The sequence below is a fragment of the Idiotropiscis lumnitzeri genome, chromosome 4 (assembly GCF_059441095.1).
Source record: "Idiotropiscis lumnitzeri isolate Australia: NSW breed Sydney's pygmy pipehorse chromosome 4, RoL_Ilum_1.0, whole genome shotgun sequence".
Classification (NCBI taxonomy): Eukaryota; Metazoa; Chordata; class Actinopteri; order Syngnathiformes; family Syngnathidae; genus Idiotropiscis; species Idiotropiscis lumnitzeri.
This window is the reverse complement of record NC_142394.1, coordinates 6044254-6069913: the sequence shown is the minus strand read 5'-3', so window position 1 is coordinate 6069913 and position 25660 is coordinate 6044254. Positions and strand designations below refer to the sequence as shown.

The following is a 25660-nucleotide window of genomic DNA, read 5'->3' as shown; positions in this document are numbered from 1 at the left end:
CATTTCATTCTTGCTCGGTAGCCTACATCAGCGACCCAACTATTTTTATACAAACAAATCAAAAGTCACTGTTACACAAAATGTGTCCTTCAAAATGTTGTCTGATAGAGATTATACATTAATGACATTTTAAAAAGTCCTTCACATCACTATCTGACACATCTCCTCGGGCACGTGGTCCGTGTGTGGTCACCACATGGAGAAAACCTTGCACTCAGAGGCAGTTTCGTGTGCAATAGCGCACATAATCAGCTGTACAAAACACACAAGAAAAATAGTGATACAACCCGAGCCACCAGCGTTACCAATAGTGTCAGGATTATTGCTACTTTGATGAAAACATGTGGTAAACACTAATGTGGAGAAGCGGCGCCATGTGACTCACCTATCAGGTGCCGAGAGTCAAGGGTCACAGCTGCGTCTAATTTACATGCCAGGTTCTCGCACTGGCAGCTCGTATGGGTGTTAATTTGACCCACATCCAGCGTACACAATGTTTAGGTTTTCACAACCTACAGTTATCAATGGTACTTTTTCTCTCGTTCTATTCTTCCCCTGCATTCTTTCACCACCTTTTAAAGACAAAGACAAACAGTTTTACACGATGGAAGTATTTCAAACTTGGTCATTTGGCAACGTGAAATTTTAATAAAATGCTCCAAAGCTTCCAGAAAAACAGCTTTCCTTTGGGGTACTTAAAGCGACCAAGCGTCTGAGTGCACAGTTATTACAAGAGGTCTATTCACATGGCCCCTGCGGAGAACGGTGAGTTACAACGCACATCCTGCCAGCCCGAAAAAAAAAGAAAAAAAAAACAGTTAGTACTCCGGCTTGCTTGGCTTTTGGACAATCAACTCTTGAGAAGTACATTTAAAAATCTATTTAGCATCATATAAATTAATAGTTCCAAATAAGATTTCTAGTGTTTTAAATAGTTTGTGCAGTCATCTAAAGGTTAAAAAATATGGCATAGGCTAGTGGGGCCTCAACAAAAAAAAAGAAATATTGAAATCTTGCAAAAACAACATTGTTTGAAAAAACTTTCAACAGTCTTCAGCGCAATTCATGCTAAAAACATCACAAATGTTAAACTGTAAAATAATTATTTAGTATTGTGAACGTGTGATTTGGTTTCTGTAATGTTTGAAAAAGAAAATGTTGTGATTCTGATTTCATTCTGCTAACATTTTTGCAGATTTACTTGATCATAAAATTATAATATGGACGTTATTCTTCTCGTATCATTATTACATTTGTCTTTTCAGAGCAACCCTAATACTGCTTTGCACAATAAAAATGACCTTTCTTTGGAACAATTCCAATTTTTATTCTCATTAGTCCTACATTTATATTAACTAGTGTAGTGAGTTATGTGATTCTTTTGTTTCTTCTGTGAAACTGGAGCCTGTCGCGTTTGACTTTGCCCGGGAGACGGGGGACACCCTCAACAGGTTGCCTGTCAAGTCAGGTAAAGTGAAAACACACTCCTCACTCCGTACTAGCCACTATTTCAACGTGCTGCCACTCAAAAGGCATTAAACAAAAATAACAAATAAAAAACCTTACTTTATCTTTTATCCTTTATCGTGGCCTCAAACAATTTCACAGTTTTGCAGCACAAATCTCAGGAGTGAATGGCACATCATCAAAAGCCACAGTAAAGACGGATTTGCTCGTAGCTGCTAGTGATGGTTTGGGGGGCAATGCAGGGGCTTGGGGGTTGTCCCTGTCCTGGAATAGCTCTCCTTGCCTGGAATGTTCTGGGGAACGTTAGGCAAGAGGAATGATTGGTCAGGAGGGCAACCGTTTGTGTGCGCGTGTGTGCACATGTGTGTAGCAAAGGTAATCAGTCAGTTATGGAATCTGTGTTGAGAGCGAGTGAGGACACATCAATCATTAAGCACGTTTGGAAACATCCTCTATCCGTTTGGGGATTGACAACCAAGCATGTGGGCATCTCTGCCCCGCGTCGGACCTTTCGTCACCTTATTGTTGTGGCTTCTGTCACCTTCCCGTTTGCATGTTTGTCTGTGTGATGTGTTGTATCGTCATTGCACTCCTGGCTGTCTGAAAGCAGATCTGACTCGTCCATCTAAGAGCCTCACAGCTCAGACATCCAGCCCATTAGGCCTCATGCTCTGTAGGTTGACCTTTGAACCCCAATCCCCCAGTCCCGTATTTGACCAAAACAGGCCGAGAGGCCATGCAAGGTCAGCGTTTTGCTGGGTCATTAGAGGCTATCAGCCGCTATCTGCGTGTCTGCCAATGAGTAGGGCATTCCCAAGGTCTGCAAACATTTGTTGCCTCCATGCGTGGAGGCCCAAACAGCCTGAGGACAGTCACAAAATTGAAGCAAAATCTAAAAATGGGTGCACACATACCAATGTTGAACATCTTAGTGTCTAGTATACACACACGCATATCAACGGAGCCCCTTAGGGGACATGGAAGAGAAAAAAAAAAAATTGCGTTCCCTCGCAAAATCTTTGCGTTCCCTTGCAAAGTTTGCGTTCCCTCGCAAACTTTGCGAGGGAACGCAAAGTAGGTTTTTTTCGAGTGAATGTTTATTTATTTTTTAATGCGCGTTTATGTACTTCCGGGTCAGTTTGACTACCCTTGCCTCGAATGCGCTGCTGTTCAAGAGACGACAGTACGTTGGAGGCGGCACTAATCTTGGAGGAGGGCTTGGAACTGTCTTTCACTTATTTGAAAACCGTGCTTAATATCCAGAACTGATTTTATTTCTTTGTATTTCAAGCCAATTTCAAAGTAAAATTCAATTAAACTCGCCCACGGGTGAACACACTCCATCTTTGCTGCGTTTGTTTACACGGAAGATGACCCGGAAGTACATAAAGGCGCATTAAAAAAAAAAAAAAACATTCACTCGAAAAAAAAACAAAAAACAACTTTGCATTCCCTCGCAAAGTTTGCGAGGGAACGCAACCTTTGCGAGGGAATGCAATCTTTGCAAGGGAACGCAAAGATTTTGCGAGGGAACGCAAAGTTGTTTTTTTTCTCTTCCATGTCCCCTAAGGGGCTCCGTACATATTCACTCATCCGCCAGCAATTTAGAGGCTCCTCCATCAAATCAGATGTCTGCTGTCGGACGAAGACAGACCTGTGTGATGCAGCATCCTAACACATTGCATCCACAAATTGGAAAGAAGCAAGAATAGTAGTAGTTGGAGTTAGTGAAGAGTTGACGAAGCTTAGGGAAGCGTTGCGGTACATTGTGCAAACTGTGTTGATACTGTGTTGGCATAGTGTCGCTCCTCCTCACTCTGTTGCTCCATACCATCATTGCAGAAAACCTACACACAAGATTGTATAATCATGCACACATTTTCTATGCAAACCCATTTATTTGGCAAAACACAGCTCATATTATATTTCTGAATTATTGAATCCAATGCATTGCAGTCATGTCATTATCCTCACCGCTTATCCTGAACAGGGTTGTGGGAAGGTGCTGGAGCCTATCCCAGCTGACTACGGGCGAAAGGCGACCCACACCCTGAAAAGGTCGCCAGAAAGGCACAGGGTAGACATTGACACTGTCACCAAGCAGGAACCGAACCCAAGCTGCCCACACACAAGTCAGACGGATCATCGGCGAGTTTGAAGTTAGATGTTCAAAAAAATAATAATAAATTATCAATTAATTAAAAAAACAACTAATAAAACAATTCCATAAATACGACACTTGTCATAATCAATTTAGTGTTTACACCTCACACAGGTATGAACCCACGGGGTCAACTTTTTAACTCTGTTTCAAATATAATCACAGAGTCGGTGTTGCGATGCAATTGTAAATATTGAACAGGTTTAACAATAAACTTTTTTTTTTTTTATGATTGTCGGCCGACCCTTTTCCAAGCAGATCGAAGAAAATCACTCTTAACACATCCGCCAGCACATGTTATTGTTCCAGGGACTTGTTGATCGGAAGGGAGGGGAAATGTTTCATTTCTGGCCAATATTCGGTACGTCTGTACCCTGCTTAATTTGCTAATTTACCAAATAGATGGAAGAAAATGGAATGGAATTTTAAAACAGAGCTTTGCTTATACAAAGAGCTTTAATGTCCTACTGAGTCATGCTTCAGCAGCTTGTAAAAAAAATAAGAGACAGTCGGATGAATATAGAAGTGCAACCGCCGAGTCCAGAAGTGAGGGCATGAGGCTCTCACGACCAAGCCCGCTGGAAGTGACGGCCCTGCAGGATTCCTGTGCTAACCTCTGCTTCTTACTTTTGCTCTCTGTTCAAAAAACCCAAATCTCTGCCACAACATCCCCAACAGGAGGACTACTCCCTCCGCCTTGTTTGCTCAGCTGCACTGACTTTGTGTCGGCGGATTGAGCTCACTTGTTCCTGCTCCCTGGTGTCTTTTCTCCAAGCAGTTTGTAGCCTCGGTTTTTCTTTGTTTGGTCTAAGGAGAGCCTGTCTGACCATTTTAACTGACAGCAATGAGGTCAAGAGGTTGAGTCGAGGCAGCTACCTGAGGAAGTCTCACGTCCACCACCTCATAGTGTCACGTTGGTGTCAAGATGTACAGTAGTCATGTAAACACCTCTGCTTGTGTTTGGACTGTGCTCACTTTGACTCACTGCAGTTGGAACTTTGTGGTGCGTTTACCAGTCGAAAGCTCGAGTTTGGTTAATGAACAACTACTTGATAGCCTGTAACCAAAATGTTTTCACAGACTGTCTCATAAATTTGAGTGAAGGTCTTTTAAATTGTGACCAAACCATTACTGCCACTTGTAACCCCACCAGCAAAACATCAAACTAATTGTCTGATTAACCAAACAAACAGCGGAAGGCAAATGTTGTGCTGTTGTGTGTACAGGTTGAGTTTACTCCTCAAATCACAAATCTAACAGCAGCCATGTTAAGACTTGTGATTGATAGTTATTCAGAGAGCAATGTTGTATACGGGTGATGCCCGTATCTCATATCGCTCAAAAATATTTCAACAAACTAGGACTAAACACAACATCAGAACTAGTGGCATGCGTAACAACCGCTCAGAAGAACATTGTGAAATTTATCTATGACCGCCAGTTCATGCTGCTACTGAGTGGATCCGGCAGTTTCAGCTCAGTAAACAGCCGTCTTTCCAAACAACACACGGCGCCCCATGAACATCGGCGCTAGCAGTACAATTCCTGCGCTTTGCCGTACAATCAGATGTTCGTTGTTTTACACCAGGCTACAGCGCTACACTAAGTCTCATAATCATCAATATTTTTTAGGTGTACATACTGTACATTGTGTATCTGCATTCTTAGCTGTAATCTGTTTACGCTACTTTTTTTTTTCAAGGTTATAGCGATCTTTGAACATATTTGTAAGTATTTGAAGTGTTTTGGGATCGTAGTTTGTGTAATTTTTGGTTTTAACCAGGGGTCACCAACGTGGTGCATGCAGGCATTAGGTAACCCATAAGGACCACATGAGTAGCCCAGGTTATTTCCTGTTCTAAAATTAGCTCACCAGTGATGGGAGTTGAAATGATTTCTTTGAAATATTGTAGAAGTGAACATTGTTTCCTAATTACTCTGAGAAAATATTAACACGAGGAGTGTCTTTTCACAAATGCCGATCATTAATTGTTCATTATCACATATAATAAATGTATTACATAAATCTGTCCAGCCAAGATGACCCATTTTTCACGAACAAGCTCGATATATATATTTTTTAAAGATCCACGCCCACCTGATGTCTCCTGAGAGTTGACACGCCTGTAGCGTAGCTAAATATTCGAACTATAACCAGTCGGGGTTTGTGTGTGCATTCTTGTTCTTGTCCATTTCAGCCTGTGAAAGTGGAGAATTGATCGGCACGATATTTTTTCGATTTTGTGGAGGTGATCACAAGCTCAAGTTTAATGTCGATAAATCCAAACTATTATGCATAATGCTGTTTTACTTTTACAGTTAAGAATGGACAGGAGTAGTAATGTCCTCTTGGTCAGGTGAAAAATTTTATTTGAGTCGGGAGTTAGTACTCAGAGCAACAGAAATGCTGTAACCATAGCTAACTACAGCACGTGTGTTTATTTTTGTCATTTTAAGCTGTGTGTCCTGAAATGTGACAAAGAATCAGCATAACCAATGAGCGACCAGTGGTTGTTTACATCACCCATACAGTATTGGCTCGGCACACTTGAAACCATGTAGACCAGGTAGAAACAGTGCCTCATTGTATCTAATATTACCTGCTTTTGTACAGCTGTGGTAAGTCGATCAGGTACCGTGAAATGGACAAAAGGGTCATAAATGAATGCACGCATCTAACCTGCAAAGACGCGTAACCGCTTGCGTCGTGGTGGTGGTCCCAGGCCAGACACGCCGGTGCACTCGTCCTCATCATCACAGTCGCCGCTTTGGAATCCCTCTTCACCTTCATCGCTCCACCCGTCCACCTGACTTGTGCGCGTCCGGGCCCTCCAGCGCTTTTCAGATACCGTAACATGCCGCAACAACTGAGGGAGAAACAGAAAGTGGTGAAGCTAATCCGTACATTGATATGAAAGACAGCAAAATTCATGACACACTTCAAGAAGTGAATAGAATGAGCCACATTCTGATTTTATTTTCTATTGTATGAATCACCCAAAGCAAAACAATTGCCTCACTCACTGGCCTTCGGCAAACTTTAATTATCACATGCCACCATCAACCCCTTTCCTATAGTACTTGTCCTCATCAGTGACGTGGGTGAGCCAAAGCTTATCCCAACTGGCTTCGGGTGAGACTTGGCGACACCCTGGACTGGTTGCTGGCATGTTTTTAGAATGGTGGAAAAATCTAACGTGCTGAGAAAATCCCACGCAAACACGAGAACATGCAAACTCCACACAGCAAGGCCGCAGCCAAAATCTGAACCAGGACCATTTGACAGTGAGGAAGACATGATAACTAGTTATGCCATTACATGGCGTCTAATTATATTTAACGAGCAGGAAGATTGTTTCATTATCTGCATTAGGATGATTATTTTTGTCAGGTGTGGTTCATTCTAAGGCCTGTGGCAGTCCACATCATTTAGTAAAAGAAAAGAAACAGTGGCGCACACAGATTTAGTTAATCCTGGCAAACAATTTGCGTGGTTTCTCTTGGTGCCGCAAGGATAAAATACCACAAAATGAGAAACGGCTCAACAGACAAAGAGGTTGTGCCATTAGCCAATCATCAGTTGAGGGTGTACCACCAGCCTCTCGCTCAAAGTCATCTGAGATAGGCCCTAATGAGGACAGGTGGCTTAGAAAATGGAGAACGGGAAGACGGACAAAGAATATTCGCAAGTAGTTACTCAATCAAGGGTTGGACTTGGACTTGACCTCTTCCATCTGAACCCTGATTTTTCATTTACCAAGATATTTAACTTTGTGGCAACTGTGTGCTAAAGTCCCATTTGTGAACCAGCATGACTGTGTCACAGTGCACAATGCCTGAGAAATGAAAATGAACTTGTATTCCATATAAAATATTTTGCTATTAAATAACGTGTGGCCATTATCTGTCGATTTGATTGTCATTTGTCACATTTGTTGAGTTGTTATGGCAGATTCAAAGCACAAGTTGGCCTCTTGGCGTAAAAGCAGCTTACCTCTGATACTTGCCAAGAAATTGACAGAGGCTCTTAATGTGTTATGCAGAACAAAACAAAAGTGTTAGTGAGCACTGTGGCAATGCAATCTCGGAAATAAAGGCAGAATTGTGCAAATAAATTGCAGTGTGTAATTCCGCTATTAAAATCATGTGAAACATGACAACTTGAAAGAGGAAACATTCTTGCGATTCATGACCAACAGAGGAATGAGGGGGGGAAAGTTCATTCTTGTACCTATTGGTGAAAAACATGTGAGTGAGCGCAGAGACGACCTCGCCTGACGCTCTCTGACCATCTTTCAGCCTCCTAAACATCACACATGATTGAGAGCACTGCCAAGCTAACAGATGTGCTAAATTCCAACTGCCTGCTTTGCGAGTCCTCCTTTCATCTGACCGCTGTGCCTCCTTGTATGCTTTTTATTGAGTTCCTTCCTAGCTGCAGACGTCAGCATGCAAGTTGTGTTGTGTTGTTGTGTTAGTTGTTTGGGCTTTCACTAGGAGAAAATTGAGTTCATATGCGCTGTGTCTCCGGTCAGCTGTGATTGGACTTTGTGTTTGTGTGCGTGTGAAAGCAAGAGAGAGAGACAGCTGAAGTATAAAATTCTAATCACAAAATGATGTCAGTCAGAGAATAAACAAACCTGTTCTCTTTCTTTCCATACAAATGACATCAACTCAAGATTCAGACAGACGGAGCACACAAGCGCTTCATTTCACTACGCCCATCCAAACAAACGTCCATTTATTTCCCAACACTACAAGAGAGCAAACATTTCTAAAAGGCTATCCGTATACACATTAGGATGGACAAAACAGCCTACCACGGGCAGAATGGATGATACATATGTGAGACAAGTGGTGTCACTTGAGAACAAATTCTCTCAATGATGAGTGGGAGTTAAATGTACTAAAGCAACTTCTTTAAGGGAGAACACTGTTTGTCCACACTGGCCACAGTCCTCCATAGATTTACTGACTTGATGAAATTCCTTCTCATCATCCCTAGCAACCCATTTGGACTTTGTGAGGGTGCCTCGTAGGCCATCGAACGCAAACAAACACTTGTAAAGCAGCACAATGGCCAAATGGTTCAGGGTAAATGGGGGGGGGGGGGGGGGGGGGGGCATTTTTAAAAAACAAGACAACGACAAAATAACTGCCCCAGAGTGAAGTTTATGCGAGCACTGCCACGCGTAACTGATCACCTGAAAGCATACACACCTCAAGCACAAATATTCAAGCTACCATTTGAAAATATACTCACTTACTTGAAAAGCTTAAAATATATATATATATATATATATATATATATATATATATATATTATTTTTGATTGAAATTCTCATAATTTTGCAAGTGCATAGAAAAATGAGGCCGAGACAAATCTAAAGAAATGTTAATTCACAAATGAACAAAAAAGGTGCATGGAATCAGAAATATTATATTGACAGAATTTTTTTAAACTGGGATTTAAATCCAATGAAAACCAAATCAACAAAAACACTGATCATGACACAAATTATGGTTGTGACCTCATTAAATCATGCAGTTGTACTTAATGAAGTGGCCAGAAAGTGAGTAGAATACCGCAACAGTAACGCTTTGGAATGAAATGAAAAAAGTCTGTTTCAGTCCTACAAAAGGAGGGCAACGTCAGTGTCATGCCAGATATAAATACCAGCAAAGGCACAGTGACTGAGAATTAAGATGTTTTTTCAGCAATTATAGCAAGAAGTGAGCAGCATAATTATAGCAGTGGTCCAAGCGAGCAGTAGCCCTGTGCGGTGCCCTTTTCCATGAAGGGGTGGGCCTCAGGGCCTCTGTGGCAGGGCGCGGTGGCTTCTCCCCACCGGCTGCTTGCCTCTGCCTTGGCAGCGCGAGCAGGGAGTGCTGGATGGTATGTTTGTGTCACAAGTGACGCGGCTCTTTTGGCATGGTTTGAACCATGATCTGAACGGAGCCTCCAGATTCACCACAAAATGCAGAAACCTCAAATTGCTTCACCGGGGAGTTCTGTGGAATTAAATAAGACAAAAACCCAAAGCGAAAAGGGAGCTTGGGGACAGATAAAAGAGACATTTTTGAGAACTGCTCAGTATGTTTTCCATTAAGGCGTGGGGTTTTTGCACTAAGAGCTGGCAGCAAGTATTTAACACAGCTATGAGCCTCCAACCAATTGTGGGTTCATCTCCCCCTAGCACAAATCACACCAAGGAAATGCTCACTTTACAGCGGCTGCACACAAAGTTGTGTGGAATTGTGCTTAATGCAGGCCAACTCAGACAAACACGGAAACCACAAGGCTGTCACAGCCTCCCACACAGGACATGAACTCCACACAGGGTCATTGCTGGACAAAACAGCTGCAACCGAGCCACAGTGGACCTGCACTGATACAAATAAACCTGCTCACACTGGCGGAGTTTTGACATTCATAATGATGCGGGGGAAAATAGGAAGGGCAAAGAGAGAAGAGAGAAACATGTATCATCTTGTGTGTGGCTGTATGGAGAGTGAATGAACACTGTTGCAGGTGACAGACAGCAGTTGAGTAATGAAGACAGAAGATGTAAGAAAAAAAGGGTCTCCTTGTCAGGTCCCGTCTTATGTTCTTCTTCTCAATGAGGAGGACATGTCCCAACAAGAAGCTTATGACTTGCCCCAGACGGAATCTGCTGCTCACAAAGTTTCTATCAATGCGTCAACACATCTTGTCTACAAATCTAATCTACACAACGTGGGGCCCGAGCTCCCCATGCGTATCTATTTTTTGCAAAGTCTTGGTTTCACCTTATCATTCAGACCGTTTAAATAACGGAGGGCTTAAAATGCACAATGGCATCCTAAAATTGAAAATCAGTACCATATGTTGCCTTCAAATGACTATGAAGTCGTACTTTCATCTATAATCTTAATATGACCAAACATCAACACTTTTGACTTTTCTCAGAATGGAACTTTTTCTGGTGTGTAGTAAATAAATAAGTACAATAACTAAATGTGTGCATAGGTTAGCACAAGGCTGTCTCTTGACATGGTAGTAGAACATTAGGGACCATTAAAAAGTATTTTCCTTTACACATAAAACAGCCCAACTAAAGAAAATGAACAAAGATTTGTTAGACTGATTGGTCAGTTGCGAATTTCCAAGACAAACAAACACCTGAAAAGCACCACGATGACGAAACGGTTCATGCTATTTTAGAAAAATAACCTGAAAAATGAGAACACCAAAAGTAATTGTGGTCCTGTGTAAAGTGGAGTTTGTGCAAACACAGCCGTGTGTAACTTACCACCTGCCAGCACACACACCTCAGCACATAAACATTCAAACTGCCATCATTACTGACTCATCAGACGTTGCATTAGGTACACCCGCACAATCTAATGAGCAAAGTCCCCTCAGCTTAGCTAAACAGGGGGAGAAAAAGTACATTATTTATCCACAACGCTAAAATAGCAAAGCTATGGATCCTTTGGCGAAAGCACTTGTGATGTCATCATGACCTTGTATTTGGTTTCTCCTGATCACTTAACTAACTCCTGTTTAATCGTATGAAACAGACACAGTCAGAGAGAAGGAAAGTAAGCGGTAACCATTCCTCCAGTAATTGCTATAAATAAGTGTGCAGACACTTTCACAACAAGCTGACAACTCACCAGAAATATGAAATTAAAACCAAACTACCACATTACATCAGTGCAAGAATATGTCAAAAACCAGTATTGGCTTTGAACAAAGTCCAAGTCCCAAAGACTCACATGAAGAGAGTGTGGTTGGTCTTGCCTGTCTCTAACAACGTAGTTTAAAAACATAAAACAAACAAAACAGTTAAAAGCAGCCACGTGTAAACAGGCACCTAATCTCCAAAATGAAAAAAAAAAAATAGCTGTACTTTTATACAGATTTGCATCAAAATGTATGCACCAACTCAAACAAAGTTGTAGAAATCAGTAGCATAGTGACCGCATAATCCCGCTCTATACCACAAAAGTAAACAAAATATGAAAAAGAAAACCTGTTCAGTTACATATTTGATTTTATTTATTTATTTTTTGTCGGTCAGAGGGCTCTGCAATTACAATTTGGTCATTCCTGTTAAAACCATCCAATGAACAAAATCTTCTTAGATCTATGTCAAGTCAAAAACCAAAACAGGAAGCACTTGTGCGGCATCTGCTTATACACCACCCATTTTTTGTTTAATTAGTGTGGATTGCAAGCTTGAAGTCTCATTTTTGAAGAAATGCGCAACTTGTTCCCAAACTGCTGTTTAATTGAAAATTGTGTCGAGACGAGTTCGCTCCCACCATACAGCGCTTGTATATCAAGTTTGTGCTTGCAAGTCAGAGCAAAAGTTGAAGGAAAACTCATATCTCGAAAAACTCACAGGTCGGGTCACTCGTATCTCGAGGCAACAATGCATTCAAAATTAAATTGTGAATGAAGGTCATTGCGTCAGAGAAAAAAAACAACAGTGACTGTACTTGTGTTAATGTAAAGCTTTACTTCTAACACTGTTGATGGAGGTAATAAAAGAAATGGATTTTCTATGCCTTAAATTCTAAGACAGGCATGCGGGCTGACAGACTGAGAAAGGCACATACAGTATGACAGCAGGCACTTTCCAGGCACTGAGTCATGGAAAGCTCCTATGCAGAGCTCTGCAGTCCCACCTGCAGCTTGCGGCTCATTATTCAACTTTTCTTCAATGTGAAATGTATAGTGGGATCAAACTTGCCCTCTCTCTCTCTCTCTCGCTCTCACTCTCTCTCTGCCCCTCTCTCTCTCACTCTTTCTCTCACACACGTACACGCACGCACAACCCCCCCCCCCAAACACACACACACACATTCTTCTCACTGACAGCCTCACAAACCAGCCCGGCCCCACCAAACCCTTGTCCTCCTGTGGCGTGTCCATGGCTCAGTATGTCACGCAACGGTCGCTCTGCCTCAGACTGTCAGACAGTTAATGCAGACAAGATTAATTTCCTGATGTTAATTCCAGTTGTAACACAAACACAGAGAAGAAAAGCAGCTCTGCGGTCGTTAAACTGGGTGCGGACCCACTCCACCTTTGTGACTAAGCCCACAACTTTATTTCCAGATTCTGCTAGCTGGACTGAAAACTGGAATTTATATTTTGCTGGCAGTCACTTTGTTTCTTGTTTCAATTATCTTTGGAGAGAGAACTCTTGATCTGTTTACATATTTTAGGGTTATCAAATTAAATCATTTGTTGCCATGCCATCCATTGGAAGATTAAAACGCAACAATGCCCTTGTTTATTCAGCTCAAGTGAGCTCAGTTTAAGGCGTGAATGTAGTGCCCTGCCTGCATTAAAAGTTTTTGGTATAACAATAATTTTCAACTGTTCTGAGGCAATCCCTAAGAAAATCTTGACTCATTTCTGTGAATATGACTGATTGTCTGCGTGAAGTTGAACAGTTTAAAAAGACTCATTCCTGTCCAGGCGGCTGGTTGCAAAATCAGATTACTCTCCTCGGACAATCTCTTTTTGTCTGCTGCTCGTCTCCTTCGCACGTTATCACGGTGGTTCCCAGAGTCATGTGTTGCTAAGAAACCCTCCGTTTCCAGCAGATGGTCACTGCATGTGGATCCCATGATCACACCTTGGGAGACAACAGACTGTCATTTGGGTAAAATAATGGACTTTGGACTAACAAGAAAGATACTGCAGAATAGGGATGGGCCTCTGACTGACTCAAGCTATTTCACATGCGCACTGTGGGTTGGTATAAAATATAAACATAAATAAATGTCCATGAAATACTACATGGAAATCATCACACATTTTGACCTTGTCGCCTACATTCTGTTTAGTCAGCACTCATTTAATTGATCCCTTCAAGACAACTTCTCGATGAATCACTCATCATTCTAATTTTATCAGGTGAAACATGAGGCGATAACACTTGACACATGCTTTATTGTTAGATAAAGAATCATATTGCACACAAGATAATGTTGCACATTTCGAATGGTTCACTACATTAATCGTTTAGTTCTTCTTTCCCTGTTTCCAATCATGACACTTCAGAAAACAGGTGAGCCGTGATTGGTCATTACCTGAGCCCTGAGCAACTGTGATGTCATTTTCAGTCAACAGAAATTGACAACATGGCAAGATGGCTAAAAACGGGTGGATTTTGATGCTTAATTCATGTTCCGCAAACGCAATATTAATCAGAATGCCATGTTTGGTCTAGTGAAGGTGAAAAGAGCATTTTATTTCTTCAGGTGGTGGACTTTCAGGATACTTTCAGATACATCTTATAAAACTGTAGTAACCGCAAGCATGAATAGGTTAGGTCCATATTATCATGTTTTAATGGTTTTGGTTGCTGCACAGTTTTTTCAATTAAATTTTCATCCACCACTTAAGAAATCAAAAATAATCTCCCTCCTTCTGTTTAGTCATGCCAGACTATTGAGGTAGCAATTGAGTGTTGAGAAGAGAGCACACAAACTGTTTACTGTACATACTACATAACATAATAAATTTGAGTTGGGTTTGAGATAATAGTAAAATCCATTTCTTTCCGGAACAATTAATAATCGACTATGAGCCGCTAATTATGAGTGACCGGTCTAAGCCAAAAATGCCAGAGACGATTTGTTTTGTCCAAGTCCAGTCCTGACAGACACATACGCAGACTGAGCTGCCACAACTTGAGGGGCAAAGGGGGGCTGCTAAGATGAAAAGCCAAGGACCTTGAGGGGCAATGAAAAAAGTTAAGGGAGTGCAAACACTCTGACAGGTCCAGAGAGGAGCCTCTACTCTGCTGTGCCTGCCCCAAACAAAAGGCGGAGGAGGTCTGTGACCCTCACATGGAGACCCTCTGATGACCTAGCGCAGACAGGAAACAGGAAGTGTGACTCCTGACCTCTTTGCGGGGGGAGGGATCCTGTTACACAGGAGCATGTGACTGTGCCGGTGACAACAAGCTCAGAATGTCAGAAACTTCAGCAGGAAGAACTCAGCTGTTGATATCTTCATGTGCCTCTTGGCAAACTAAGAAAGAGTACAAAACAGAGTCATAATGAACCAAGACTAAGAATAAAACACAGCGGTGAGGCAGGCGCCAGCCTTGTGCCACATGAAGTGAAACAACCGTGTCATTTTTTTTCAAAAGTGCATTTTTCCATCAGTTTAATTGAAACATGTGTTTTCCACTTCGAATCCTTTCTGCTCACTTTGAATCGAAGCAAATTTCAGTCCACTTACTCTGAATCAAAAGCAATCCTTTTACTTCGATTGGCACTTACACTTCAAATCAGAGGTTTTCATGTCACATGTATGACCATGTGAGTCTCTTTCTGCCATCCGGCATGACATCATAAAAGAAATAAATATGTCAATGACTCGAGATAACTTAGTGAATAATGTTGGCAATAATGTTGTTGTTGTTGTTGTTGTTTTGTTGTTGATGTTTTCTTTTTAAAGTTGTTCCAAAGTCAATTTATTTTCAGTGCCGGCATTACTTTTATAACCCTGCCATGTCATAATTACACCTCGTGCAATGGGGTGGCTGTGGTGTGGGCATGTGTACAGAGAGGTGACCCTGACTTGAGCCAAAATGCGAGAAGTGGGTTGCAGGCAAGGGGGTGGAAGTATGGAAGTCTGAGGAGGAATGGGTGTCAGTGGGAAAAGGGATGGTTAGGCCTCATTAGCAGGCAGACTAATTGGGAGGAAAAGGGCCCTCACATGCTCTGTCTGACCTCCCAGCCAGCAGGGGAGAGGGCTGCTGTGGGACTATGTGGATGTGGAGACGTCTGCGGGGCCGTGGGGGGTTATCTGGTCGTTAGATTCCCCAAGTTAAAGAACCATAACTTCACATAACCCCTCCAATCCTGAACCTAGCACGAAGCCCGAAGCCACCTGAAAGGATAACATGCGTGTGGCGCTTTGACGAGGGAAACGACTGCGCCTGCATAAATGCCCCCCAGCTCCTCAGAGGTTTACACCAGGTGTCACACTTCATTTAAAAAACCCTCATGGCTTATCACCCGCTCACAAATATAGCGGAATAACAAGCGCTCTTTCCTCCCCCACAAGAGCAGCCGTACTTCACCCACATAAAACCTATGAGGGCAAGAGGACGCAGGCCCCGAGGGGGTTTGTTAAATAACGCTTGGTAAATAACATCAAACAGAAATCCACCGCTTTGACTCGAGGAAGGATAATGGCTTGGTGAGCAAGTGTACACTTTGAAAGCAGCAGGCCCTGTCTGACACCCTCGGTGTCTATTAGTCTGATTATAAGCATACCCAGTAGGAGAAAGCCAACTCTTATGAAACTATTTCTAGTTTATATCTGCTGTAATTATAACATGCAGATGCTATGAGTATGTCACAATTTAAATCCAAAGCACCGCTTTAAGCTCAAGCCATCTGGTTTTATGTCACAGGCATATGTGAAAAGTATCGGTTATAATTAGAGGCATAAAAAAAAAATAAAAAAACACAACACCATAGCGGGTACACTGAGAACATACGTGTTCAGTGTGTATATGCATGTGTGTGTTCTATATGAGTTTGCATCAGGTGTCACGCACATACTGGCCAGGGTCTGGTGCCTTTGAGGAAGTGAGATTGTGTGATGGAATTTTTGGCACTCGGGATCTGGTTTATTTTCCACCCTGGATTCCTGTTGTACCTGCAAGATTTTCCCAGGTTCTGGCTTCAATTAGCCTGGGAAGCTGGAAAGAGGGGAAGGGATCTCGGGCTTTAGAGGGAAGGACGAGGCGGGAGGGAGGTAGGGAGGGAAGCGCGACAGCACTGGAGTCTGTCACACACAAGTCAGCACAGCTGGAGTGTTGGAAAGAGGGCCAATGAGCCGGCACAGATAAAGAACGCTGCAACTTGTAAAAGTTTAACGCAGAATTCAAAGATGGGTTAATCTGCTAATGAGAGAGCAATTTGAACAGTTGGTGATGAATTCATTTCATGTTGCCAAAATAGCATCTATACAAAGACTTCTTTCATACCCATTGTGTTGTTAATGTATCTCTCTAAAGAGTGTCACATTGCCAAGTCGAGCTTGTCAGAATAAGTCCCAAGAGGTCTGACCCTCTAAATTGCAAATTCATCCGACAAATGAGTGGGAAACGCTCTGTAATCAAAGACCAATCACATAATTGCTCTATTTTGCCACTAGCTCAACCATCTCCTGTGAGATTAGTTGTTCGGAGCAGAAACTCGATACTCTGGGAAGTTCAACAGATGTGGAGCAAAACAAGCTCATCTCTTCAGAACAAAAATACATCATCAAAATAATATGTTCTCACTTGACGGCCCTCGTCACCACGCGGGAGCTGTCTGGGCCACTTTTCACAATCGACACATCACACGGGGCGCGTCACGTTGCGCTGGCATCATGGCAGCGGAAGAGATGTGTTGCGTTGATGCGCACTTGACGGTGTCAGCTCTGACATATTTCAAACTGCACAGACAGGACCTCACACGGCGACAAAATTGTGCCACGGCTCCTCAAAGTCTTGTGCTGCTCCAAGAATTTGTGAGGTTAAAACAGAAGAAGAAAACAATTTTGCTCCATCCATTTATTGTGACCAGATCATGTTAACGTTGCCTCAGCCATGATACCAGCCAGCCGTGTTAAGCGTGAGAAAAGATATACACTTTTATTTATTTTTGTTATTTTCCTTTGGGTGCCCTTTGCAGATAGCCTCTGTAAGTGGAGATACTCAGATCAATGCTGACAAAGTGAGAAATGACACATTTCCGCTGCATAGTTGCATTTCTCACGGTTTCCGTCACAGAGCGATTGGAGTGGAGGAAGAAAAAAAAAAACCACGACTCACATTCCAAGTGTAGGCTGTCAATTGAAAATGTATTCAAAATAGTTTAGTGGAAGTTTTTAGAAACCACATTGTTTACTAAATGATGATTGTTCATGTAAACAAAATTATTGTCATATTTTTGGGGGACGCATCTCTGTATAAGTATACATTGACCCCACTCGTGTTCAAGGGCGTCACTTTACTTGCTGTACATACATTGTAGTCCATTCAATTCTGAATACATACAGTCCATTCATAGAGCGATAAACCTTGGATTGTTTTAACAATGTTGTCATCTGTATAAAAGAAATTTGGTTGCTTACTGTAAACATACCCATCGTCACAGTCACTGTTCCGCTTTACAATTATCCACTTATGAAAGCAAGAAAGAAAAAAAAAACTACTGCGCTTTCAATGTGTCCATCAGAATAAGATGCTAACAAACAGCAACAATGATGAAGAACGAGGGTCTCCTCTATTAACTTCTCGACATGTGCTGGTCAGCTGAATTTCATTTCAGAGGAGATTCAGGGCAGCAAGAAAACAGAAGGTAGCAAAATGGAGACGTTGGCGCATACCTCAATGTATTGAGCAAACCCACAGTAACGAGGAAGGTTTGCTTATTTTTATTTCATCATTTCTAGCTGTGCACCCGCTATTGTAACAATGTCATGACAATGATTAATCTGCTTACCCACTGAGCGACCAGAAGTGGTTTGAAACTGTGACTCACCAGGTTCTACTAGAAATAGATCCGAGGTGAGCAGAGATTATATGGTGTAAGGTTATTTTAGTTTACGAAGACCAATGACTAATAACCAAAACTATAATTGAAAAAATATTAATGTTAAAAAGAAAAAAACGTAGTCACTGAAGTTTTATGTTTACAAAACTAAATGTAAATATTGCAAAAATGTCCTTTGTTTTCCTTTTTTGTCAATTTATTTAAAACACGAGGCTTTGCATTTGATTTTAAATTTGATTCTTTCTGTAATACAGCTAGACAAAACACTCCCAGCATTCTTTGCAGCACTTATGATAGGAATGGCATGAGAAATACATATTTTGTGTTACTTGTATTCTGTTCATCCTTATTTTTGTTGTTTTATTTTGTTTGCTCGTATGCTTTTAAATTGAAGCTGGGTGATGTTGTTGCATTTTGAATTGACACCATGACCACACATGGCGTTGTGCCAATTGACTTTCCTACATCGTCTTTGTGTGAGCAAGCGACTGTAAGCCTATCCGTGTGCTTGCGTGTAATAAAGTTGCAATAATATTTAACTGCCTGGTGGTTTCCGAAGTGGGATTACAAAATGACAACCACCATTCAAGAGATTGAAGAATTCATCCCGCGCTTACGAGTGGAGGAAGATACTTCTACTGCACACCACGTGGAATGGAAGAGGCCAATCCTTCCCGACGGGGCGAGTGCAATTGGCCCACAGGAACGACGAGCAGTAGTGAGCGATCACATCGGGCACCTAGAAGGAGGAACAAGCCATGTCCCAGCCCTAGAGCACAATCAAAGGCTCCTTGACGAAACACATCATTTCTGTCCCTGGGGGGATTTACCTCCCCTACCCGCTCGAGTACTCGACAAGGCCCGTCCCAATGGCTGACTAGTTTGGGCCAGCGTCCCTTCTTTCTTTTCAATGTATACACCCAAACCAGTTCACCAATGTGGAAGTTCCACTCCTTGATCCTCAAGTCATAGTTCCACTTTTGACGCGCGCCGGCTTTCTCCAACTGGTCCTGGGGGAACACATGTGCGGCCTCCAGCCGATTCTGCAGGATTAAATTTTGTATGCGGAGAGATAGAAGGCGCATTCGAGGCCTTGATGCTCGAAACTTGATGGGCCAACAAGATTTCCCGGAGTTAAGTGGCTAAAAGGTCACATTATAGCTCGACGGACCGCCGACGGTCGGAAGGTTTTTGTTGGCCAACGATTAAATGAGATATGTCTCTGACTGGATACGGGTTGGTTTCAGTGCGGTCAGTTCAGAAGTGACTTGACGGGAATGGATTGAGACTGTTTTGGATCATGTTGTCTTTTCCTTGCTGCATCACAATGAGACAGTTTGTCAAATTACAGTGCAAACAGTCAAAGTAAAATATGAAGCACTGCATGCAACATGCGACTGAATCATCGGAATGTGACATCAGCATGTCACGCCTCTGTTCCACTTGCCACGACATTTACACGTACTATCTGCGTTGTTGGCAGCTTCCCATCCATGCTGCATAAACGGGGGCAGATGAAAGTAATTCTGTGTGAGTTGCTGCCTTCTTCCTCTCCACTCAGATGCTTACTGACTCCATTTGCTCTCAGCCCCGCACCATCCGAAGCCAAGTGGCGGGGAGGCGGAGACCTTGTAAAACTGCTTTTAACTGAGCAGGGCCACTTTCGCCACTTCTCCCAAAGGATGTTTACAACACCCTGACTCCGGGCAGCTTGGATGAGAAAATGTAATGTATATTCAATGAACATTACCCAGGATAACAATGCATGTTTAACGTTTTACCTGTTTTCTTGATAAATAATCTAATGGTTGATTGGCAGGTTATACGCAAAGTCTCTTGTCCAACATCAGTTGAGTTTGTTTTAACTGACTACAATTTGTCAGGATCAGAATCAGCAGAATGTCGAATTTGCCCTCATGCAGAATCAATCAATTTATGCATTTATTCTGTTAGACATAATTGATTAAAGGTCCAAAGTCATCAAAATATTTCCCCCCAACAGTTTTAAGCATAAGTAAGACCAAAATGAGTATGGGACATAGTTTTAAGTTTGACATCTATGCGGTTTGTCAATTGCAGTTGGCAATAAAACGCAAAACGAGCCAATTAGATTTTGGCATTTTGACGTACATTTGCCAGTCAGAATTGTAAGTAAGAAAGTAAATATACACTTGCACACTCAACTCAAAAGAAATGGCTGAGCGGTGTCTGCATATAGTGCAAAACTAGAACTTTGCATTTCTTAAGATAAACAGCCACACATACATACACGTTGGTCAAGACGCCTCAGAGTGCTCTGGGCGGTCGCGGGATGTCACCATGGAGGTGGATTAAAAAAATTTAAAATCAAATCTGAGTACAACTGTGAACCAGTCTGTGACATGAACTTTGTGCTGGTCAGGCTACGTTCAGGCGGACCGGGATTTTTGAACGGCGTTCAACATGGTCAGCCACAATTTTGACAACGGCATGCTGAACAGAATCAAGACGCATAGCGGACACAAAGCGCCAGCAACTACCAATCAGAGGGAAACTGTTCTCTGTATTAAATGAAGGAGAACAACAATCAGAGCAAATCTTATTTGCATATTGAATATTAATGACAAATTTGACTCTTTGATGCCAAACATTTGACCAACTAAAATGCAAATTATTCATTCACCAAATAAAACCATTTCAAAGATTATTTGAAAATAAAGAATAAAAATAGATATGGAATGATCAATTTAAAGGTTGTTATTGCATGATTTATGACATGTAATGGAAAAGTCATTTTCTTATATCCAAATAGTTGTTCCTCTAGAGTACCAGCCTACCCATCAAGTAAGAAATTGCACAACCAAATACATTTTTGGGGAGCTACATACGTGAGTAAATGTGACTGACTGTAGGTCAAGTTGATCAAATGGACAGAATGTTGCATCAGAATCGGGCTTGGCCATGGGTTGTGCTTTGGGGATGTGTCCACTGAATGCGTCACATGAATGAATCAACACTTTGTTCAACAGGGAGTTTGGCCGACTGATGCCAAAATGAGTGAAACCTTTTGAAACATGAGTGGAAATCAACTCCAAAATTTTACTGTCTTTATCATGGCTCAGCTGCACTTCTCACGTGTAGCAAATAGCCATCCCTCAACTTTCTCCGGTAGCCTTGGTAACACATTGCTGTAGTAGTCGAGTAGTACCGTGAAGTAGAGTGGGCGGGGAGAGCCGTTGTTCATGAGCATGAGATGAAACATTCCCGTCAAAACTGGCTGATTTTACTTGGACTGTAAAAGACTTTAGTAACTAAGGCACTTTTCATATTATGTCTCCTGACTACAGTGGAATGTTATGTTTGCATAATAATAGTTTCAACTTCAAACGTTCTTGTTATTTTGTGCTGCGCAGTAAAGTGATCATTTGCTGCGTAAATATTTGTCTTGACAGCTGGGTCGTAAATTGTTTCACGGCAGATGAAATCTGTCATCAGTCTTTCATCAGATGTTCTTCCGCAATTTTGAACACAAGAAGAGCTCATGCAGATACAAGAATTAAAGGTGGACGTAAAAATTTCAGCAATCTATTTACAAAATTAAAGAACACACACAGTGTCTGCAACATAATGAGCTTTGTCATCTTAGCAAAAGCCAAATGTCATCAATAAGAAACATGATCCACATGGCAAACAGTTCACAGGGACTGCAGGAGCTCTTCTTGTCATCATATTGTTAAAAATATTTGTCCCTGGCAGGTCATGGCCTTTTGAAAGGATTATACATTAGTTTGCGTGTATGTCCATTATAGAATAACACAGTTGAAGAATAATTTGTGTCGTATCTTTATGTGTTTAGAAACACAAGAAAGTATTATTTTCATTCATTTGAATTTACACATGCTGACTATGATATTAGTTGAAAAAGTCACCATTGTTTCTCAGAAAATCCTGATTACAATTTTTAGCTGTATGCTAATGTCTTTTGTAAAATCAAACTCAAACTATCAAAGCAAAATTTTGTGCAGTGCGCTGATGTATGCTTGTTTGTGTTTGGATGAAAAAAAAAAACTCCTACAATTTGAATGTTGATAGAGAAGGTTTGTAGTTAATAATAATAATAATAATTTGCCCTTTATTAGTCCCACAATGGGGAAATTCGAGATTCGAACCCAGGCCTCCTGGGGAGACTGGGTCCTGAACGGGGCGCCTTAGACCACTCGGCCATCCTGGCGGCTTGCACTTCATCATATTAAGGAATCCTAATGTTGCCCTTCTGGTGGAACCAAAATATCAGAAACAGCAATGTGATGTTAAGTCAACAGTGAGTGTGTGACGTTGAAGAAAATGATAGCACAATGTTGTTGTGATTTTGACTTGACCCATAAAATGTTGCTACAGCAAGTCACTTGCATGATTTATTTGGTACAGTTTTTACAAAGGAAACCCTCCCGATGCAACCCACCCTTTTTTTTTTTTTAATTTGGGTTTGGGATGAGCTGTGGCAGGGTATTGATGCACTGGCCGGGAATCAAATCCACACCTTCTGCAAGAAAGGCAGCAGCACATACTCGAGCAAAAATTATTCCATATTGATGGGCAAAAATAAACCCCATGTTTATAAAAAAAAAAAACAAAACCTTCATTTAGTCAAATTGAGTCACGAGTGGGAGATGTGTTAAAAATAACAAGGCAGAAAGGCAGTGAACAAACTTTCAACTACGATGTTAAAAGCCTAAGTTTCCAGCAGGCCTAGGTATGAGGTAATGCTGAAAAACTAAATTACAGTCGGAAACCACAAGCCTCTGTATTTTTTCTTAAGAGTCTCTGCTTGTCAGAGGAGCTGAGAGGGTCGGCAGCTGCTCTTTGGATCTTTCAGGTTGTTTAAAGCCCAGAGAAGCATTGTAATCCAGCTAGACAGGCCTGCGGCGCACGCAGGATTTCTCGCTCTCTCTCTCGCACACGCAGACACACGCACATAAACACTTTAGGCAAATGTGTCTGTGTTTGGGGAGCTGTGGTGATTCAACATGTTGACAGCTACGAGTTCTACCACCAGGATGCAGGACATTTGGCCACAGCCGCTGCATGATACATCTGCCTGCTAACTTTGAGCCAAGGTGCAAGCATTTCTGGTTCCTGCCCGCCGCACTCCAAAAGGTGGTTACCATGGCGATGACAGTATGTGAAATAGGTCTCCAACCCTGAAAACAGCTGGGGCTTACAGTGCAAATAATTTTTAAACGTCAAAACAATCTCCATCGCCCTTGCAAGTGTCCTACACTGGCCCCACTGTTGCGAATGCGTGTCTCAGACCAGACGCACATGGTTTTTTTTGCAAGTTCTTGCCACCAACTCTTATACAATGGACAAATGTTCACTTGTCTCTGCTGACCTCCACAACACCTGCATGATGACATTGGCTCACAGGTAAGTCTATGCACGCAACATGAACTTTTCCCACTTCACATAAAAAAAATACAAATACGGCACTCACCTGGTTGATGTGCTTGAGTTTGTCTATCATCTGACTGATGACAGGCTCGAGGGGCTTGTTGCTTCGGGATTCAGAACCTGAATGCGACCGCTTCAGGCTGGGTCCCGAAAACCTGACAGGGCAGTAAGACAACAGTGCATTATGCTGCTGAATTAAAAATACATTGGCCTAAGGCACTGACATCACAAGGGGCTTCAAAAGTGTTGGGGTTTGAACGAGACGTGAAACATTAGTCCACTGTGCTGCATGTGGTCAATATGATCATCCATTGAAAGAGCTACAGAAATATTTTCAAACTGAAAATGAGATCAATCTTTATTTAAATGCTTCTAACCCGGATCAATTGGGACACACACTAAGACAGTTTTGTAGAGGAAGACTACTGTAATCACCTGTCCAGTGGCTACACGGAATCCTCTATGATAAATAAATGAAAATGATGAGGGGAAAAGACATGAAGAATATAAAGGTGAAACCTTGAAGATGGCATCTGCTAAAACTATAGGGGGGGAAAAAAACATCATCTGTAAAGATTCTCTGAATTGACTAAAACTAGGAATTGACTGCCACCTCGTGGCAATTGTGTAAATGGCAGGCCGTCTCTTTTTTCTTTTACTTTTTTTTTTTTTTTAGCTATAGGGCAGAGGTCATGTAAATGTCCATCTTAACATTACATAACTTAACAAAGGCCATTATCCTTCATTTGAAGGTTGTAAAATAACATTATTTTAAATAGCGGTAGTCAATGGTGAGACCAGTGAAACCTCCAAAGCAAGACAGCCACAGATTTTGAACATCGTAGTTGATTTCTCAAATGTGATGGAAACCCATACATTTACACTTTGCAGTCAAAGCCATTTTCCTAGAATATACGGGAAGATAAATCTAGTCTATAACACACTCCACACCACAGGATAAACATTGACAGTTCATGGCCAAGTAGTACTTTGTGTGTACACCACTTTAGGAAATAAGTGGCAAACTTTTGCCATATTAAAATCTCTACTAATTATACAGGTGATTTTGGAAAAATGTCAACATCCTTACCTATCACCTGTGATATTAGTGTAAAAAATGGCCACTTATTCATATACCTTAACTTTGGTAACGCTTATGGCTTTGCTTTAAATTTGAGGCCCAGTTTATGAATCTCATGTTGTGGACTCTTCTTGTTGAGGCCACAAAAAGCTAACGGAAAATGGCTTGGTCAGAGTTGGTCATGCAATGCTTGCTGAACCGAGATCTTGCTTGCGGCTCACATGATGGGTTGAAAACTTTGATCAAATTCTGAATTGTACAGAGTTTCAATGTGTTCGTCTGATCCAGTGATTTTCTTATCTGATATTAAAGCATGTCCTTAATGCGCCATGCTGCTTCCTGAAATAGATGAAAGTGCCACCGCTTTTCAGTGTGAGTGCACATTTGGTCCCAGCAATGCTCAAGAGCTGAAATGGCACCTTGTCCACCTGTGAGACAACAGGTGGACATTTATGGTGACACCTGCCTGCGGTAAGTAGTACGTATGCTCACTGCACACTGTTCCCTCTTTTTCTGTCTCTGTCTCTCTTAACACATTACGCACACACACGCGCACACACGCACATTTAACCATCAAATTTCATTCATCAGAGTCTTTCTGTGCACTAATTCTGATTTTCCATTAAATTCACAAGAGGTTTTTCCTAATTATTTATTCTTCTTATTAAGCACGATCTCCACGCTTTCCACAGCAAATTGTCACATTAATAATGGAAAGAGATGTGTGATCCATTTAGCATAACAGGAAGTGTGGGGTGGGGGGGATTAACACAGATTTGACTGACGGACAGGAGTTAAGGTAGGCTCATGCTCCTTGTAATTGATGCCTTTAATGAGACCAGATGTAGCATATTGGTTAGTTTATTTCTTTTGTTTTCCAACTAGCCTCATGTTACTTTGATTAGATTGATCAGATTATTGAACCATAACGAAACCAGCTGATATGGCTG

At 41.7% G+C, this 25660-nt stretch overlaps 1 protein-coding gene across 2 annotated transcripts in view; it reads right to left on the bottom strand.

Moving 5' to 3' along the window:
- gpc3 (glypican 3) overlaps positions 1–25660 on the bottom strand; it is a 111332-nt gene that overhangs the window by 14324 nt on the left and 71348 nt on the right. For both annotated transcript variants that reach the window (XR_015842757.1, XM_088292396.1), the window contains exons 6-7: positions 23673–23784; positions 6309–6495 (exon numbers count right to left, since the gene is read on the bottom strand). Coding sequence is in view for 1 of the 2 variants with exons in the window: in XM_088292396.1 (XP_088148522.1) it covers positions 6309–6495; positions 23673–23784 (299 nt within the window). In the remaining variant the exon portion in view is untranslated. The remainder of the gene's footprint in view (positions 1–6308; positions 6496–23672; positions 23785–25660) is intronic.